We start from the raw sequence: 4,505 nt of genomic DNA, 5'->3' as shown, positions 1-4,505 counted from the left end.
GTTGGGTCTCAGGCAGCAAAAATATACATGCAGACACAGGTGTCCTCAAGTGCCTGCATGTGACATGCGCCAAGTCAAATAATAGTTAAACGAGTACAAGCTGGGAGCTCACAGGTGAACTGTACGGTTGTGAAAACGAAGACTGTTCCCCCCGAGTTAGGTGGCCAATTGCATGGACGTGTTGACCTCTGCTGTCCCCAGACCCTCTTATAACTGCAGCTCACAAGGAAGGGCTCACAGACCCCTGGGACCACCAGGTCCAAGCAACACCGGGCAGCTCAGAGGGGCTCCTGCTGGTCAGACGGGGGGTGGTTTGAGTGTCAAAAATTGTATTGTTTGTAACAGGTTCAGTAAAAATTCGTGAGCCCTTAGTAACTGGAAAAGGGAGAGATTTGAAATTGTTTTTACAACTACAGAATAATCATTGATCGAGGCAAAGATCGTTCACGGGTGCGAAGGCAGAGCCATCAGGCGAAAGGTCTGGGAACGGGGTTCAGACCGAGGCAAAGTATCGCCCACAGATTGCCTCCTCACTGGGAAGAGGACAAAGTGCCTCCCAGGGGGCTGTCTGGTGAGTCGGCCTGAGGTCGCGTGCACCCCCCAGGAGGCAGGATCGCGTACACAGTCACCCACAAAGTCTTCCTGCTACAAACGTGGAGCTTGTGTCTAAATTGAGATTCTCGGCCTAGCTTCCAGTTTACAGAGAATCCAGGAGCTAAACAAGCAGGGGACAGGAACGGGTGGCAGTGGGCAGCTCCAGAATCAAGCACGTTCCTTGAAGTCAACGTCCTGAACCACTTGAGGAGCCAATGACATAGAAAAAAGTGGAAGCCAAAGATCTTACATATTTTTAGTATTTATTTTTGAGAGAGCACAAGAAGGGGAGGGGCAGAGAGAGGGGGACACAGGATCCAAAGCAGGCTCTGTGCTGACAGCAGCGAGCCCAATTCCGGGCTTGAACCCATGAACCACAAGATCATGACCTGAGGCAAAGTCAAACGTTCAACTTACTGAGCCGCCCAGGTGTCCCTAAAGAGTTAAAAAAAAAAAAAAAATACATTTATGGTGTATAATTATAATCTCCATACAATTATTTTTTTAATGTTTACTTGTTGAAAAAGAGTGGGTGCATGCATGCTCCTGAGAGCAGGGGAGGGGCAGAGAGAGAGAATGCCAAGCAGGCTCCATGCTGCCAGCACAGAGCTCCACATGGGGCTCGACCTCAGGAACAGTGAGATCATGACCTGAACCAAGATCAAGAGTTGGATGCTTATCTGAGCCACCCAGGTGCCCCCTCCATAGTTATGTTAATAATAGAAGTGACAGGGGCGCCTGGGTGGCGCAGTCGGTTAAGCATCTGACTTCAGCCAGGTCACGATCTCGCGGTCCGTGAGTTCGAGCCCCGCGTCGGGCTCTGGGCTGATGGCTCAGAGCCTGGAGCCTGTTTCTGATTCTGTGTCTCCCTCTCTCTCTGCCCCTCCCCCGTTCATGCTCTGTCTCTCTCTGTCCCAAAAAAATAAACGTTAAAAAAAAAAAAAATTAAAAAAAAAATAACAGAAGTGACAGTGCGAAGATCACCTGATGGCTCTCTCCGGCTCTCTCCTGCCTGGCGACAGCCTGAAACAGCCGGAAACCAATGCACAGAGCAGGGGAAGCGCGGCCTTTGCACTTGCAAGTTCTTGGCTTGGGCCTTTCTTTCCCTCACTTGGTAAACTCTCCAGGAAAGCCACTCAGGACCGATGAGGTCTCATTACACATGCTAACACCACGTTACCAACTCTTGGCAGCTGGCCTGCCTGCCCCTTGGAAAGCTAAGTCGGGCACCACTCTACTTTGGTTACCTTTTTTTCCAGTACCCAGCGCGGCGCATCGGTGTCAGACACTCGGCGGCGGAATACACACAATCAGTGACTAGGCAGGTGTGATCGCGTGCTCGAGGACAACTCTAAGTGAGGTTGGGTTGATGAAAGTCTATCACCACCTGGACACAAGCCATCCATGGACATTAAAGGTCACTGCAGTCACCCAGGAAGCAGGGGAAACGGGACACACCCAGAGGCACAAGCATTTGGTGAAGGAAGCAGCCAGCAGCCCGACAAATTACAAACATTCTCACACCATCAGGACAGAAATGGCTCTGGGTCAAGAGCCCCGGTGGGGAGGGGCCCTGCAGGGAGAGGAGGGTGCCCCTCAGCCTGTGCAACTAGCTCTGGTCACCAGTTTGCAGCCCAGTTAAAGGGGGAAGGGCCTCTCCTTTGCCAAATCTTACAGCTTGTGACCGTTAGATCTGTGTGACTGAGTGACTGTGGGACCTTGAGGGGGCCAGGAGGGGATCACTGTTCGGGGAGAGCAAGGACCGTGGGTCACAGTACCAGGCACCCCCACAGGCCAGGGTCTACCAGACTTTGTCAACAATTCCAGAATTGGACTTTACTGCACACCTTTTGCCCCGATTCTATACCCCCAGACTAAAGTGGATCCGAAGACCCTTCCCCAGAGCCTGAGGCCCAACACTGTTTTCCCTGCTGATAAACAGCACAATTAGCATCTCCTAACACCCTTTTCAAACTTCATCAAAACCAAGAAATAATGGGGTCTTAGAAGAGCGAGTGGCGCACTCATTCTCCAGTGTTAGAGGGATTCTCCACTTACTGTGGTGCCAGTCCACGTGCCAAATGCAAATTTGTCCCCGCTCCCCTTAAAGGAGCACCTGTCCTGCCTGCCCGTGGTCACCACCTCCCTCCCAAAATCCTGGCTCTTTCCTTCCTTGCCCCCACCCACATCTTCAACACCCCCCACACCCCAGGACCTTTGGGCCAGGGAAGCAGAAATGGCAGCTGTGGAATCCAGCAAACTGCAGTGTTGCCAAAAATGCGAGCTGCAGGACCCCCGCGCCACACAAGGACAGACAAGTGTTGTTTAGCTTTTATTTCATGATCATAAACTTCACTCTGCAATCCAGCTAAACTTGGAGGGGAGTAAGTAGGACACAGGACCCGTGGAACTGCGGCAGGAACACAGGGACTCTAGATTTCGAGCAGATGGGGGCAGAAGGGCGCTCTCCCGAGCTACAGAAGGAATGGTCTGGTAGTTAAGATAAAACACGAGTCAAATTTATTAGATTTGTCCACAGTCAGCAATGGTGATTTTCTTGCTGGTCTTGCCGTTCCGGGACCCAAAGCGCTCCATGGCTTGCACGATGTTCATGCCTTCCTTCACCATGCCAAACACCACGTGCTTGCCATCCAACCTGGAAACGAGATTGAGCGTCAGCACTGGTGCCCAGGGGCCACTGACCCTGCGCCGCACCCCGAGAACAGAGACCCACAGAGCAGTACTGCACCCCCGGAAGAACAGCTGGAGGCCGGGTTACACAGTCGTCAGTACCAGTTAATGTGGATCAACACTGAACACCTCATCCTTCTAACAGAAACGGCAACACTATAGGTCACCAGGAGTCAGAAGATTCTCCAACTCCTGTCAGAACTCCCGAATTTACAATGGACCCCTAAAAAAGGGCCAACACCCACAGGCCAAGGAGACCTAAGTACTACTCTTTTGTAGTTTGTGTTCACTTGCTTTTTAAATCTATTGTTGTTAATTACCTCCACCCCCAAACTGGACACAAAGGGGTGCATGCTCTGCAGACCGAGCCGGTGGGCACCCCACAAGTACTGGTCTTAACTACTCAGCTCAGCGCCCCATTGTGCTATGCTCTGTATCTTGCTTTCTCCACGGACCCCCGTTTCGGCTTTCTCACATCCTCCCACACTAGAAACAAGGCCAGGCTGAAGCGGGCAGCGCTCCTTGCTGCAGGGATCTGCCCTTACCACTCGGTCTTGGCGGTGCAGATGAAAAACTGGGAACCGTTCGTGTTGGGTCCGGCGTTCGCCATGGACAGGATGCCAGGACCTGTGTGCTTCAGGATGAAATTCTCGTCGTCAAACTTCTCCCCGTAGATGGACTTGCCTCCAGTGCCATTATGGCGTGTGAAGTCACCACCCTGTGGAGTGAGCAAAACCTTCTCACTTCTGGCAACAGCGTCAGAAAACAAGCCAAGTCTGCAGAGACCTAGCTTCAAACTCAAGTTTAAATGGACTAGAAGGTGAAGCCGGACCAGACTGGCAGAAAACAGCTCCCATGCACTCATGCTGCGTTCTCCTAGCTCTAGCTCTAGCTCAAGCTCAATGACCATCACCCAAACCAGAGTCCATGAATTTCATACCTGGCACATAAATCCTGGGATAATCCTGTGAAAGCAGGAACCTTTGTAACCAAATCCTTTCTCCCCAGTGCTGAGAGCACGAAAATTCTCTATTAAGAGACAAAAACATTGGTCACACACACAACTAAAATCCGAACAGGTAACAGTGAATTAGACAAGAGAACTAACCTGCTGTCTTGGGAACTTTGTCTGCAAACAGCTGTAAGACAAGACGGAGCGTTACTTCACCACACCTGCCCCCCACTGCGGCTCACGGAGTCTCGGGGGGGGGGGGGGGGGG

The 4,505-nt window shown here is 51.8% G+C and overlaps 1 protein-coding gene across 1 annotated transcript in view; it reads right to left on the bottom strand.

Moving 5' to 3' along the window:
* Positions 1-2,913: 2,913 nt before the first annotated feature.
* PPIA (peptidylprolyl isomerase A) overlaps positions 2,914-4,505 on the bottom strand; it is a 2,291-nt gene continuing 699 nt past the window's right edge. The window contains exons 2-5 of the mRNA XM_040454983.1: positions 4,394-4,424; positions 4,226-4,314; positions 3,831-4,003; positions 2,914-3,250 (exon numbers count right to left, since the gene is read on the bottom strand). Of these exons, the coding sequence (XP_040310917.1) occupies positions 3,118-3,250; positions 3,831-4,003; positions 4,226-4,314; positions 4,394-4,424 (426 nt within the window). The 3' untranslated portion in view covers positions 2,914-3,117. The remainder of the gene's footprint in view (positions 3,251-3,830; positions 4,004-4,225; positions 4,315-4,393; positions 4,425-4,505) is intronic.

Source organism: Herpailurus yagouaroundi, unplaced genomic scaffold (genome assembly GCF_014898765.1).
Source record: "Herpailurus yagouaroundi ecotype Mexico unplaced genomic scaffold, PumYag 214, whole genome shotgun sequence".
NCBI classification, from domain to species: domain Eukaryota; kingdom Metazoa; phylum Chordata; class Mammalia; order Carnivora; family Felidae; genus Herpailurus; species Herpailurus yagouaroundi.
Note: the sequence above shows the minus strand (reverse complement) of the source record. Positions and strands in the feature narration are given on the sequence as shown.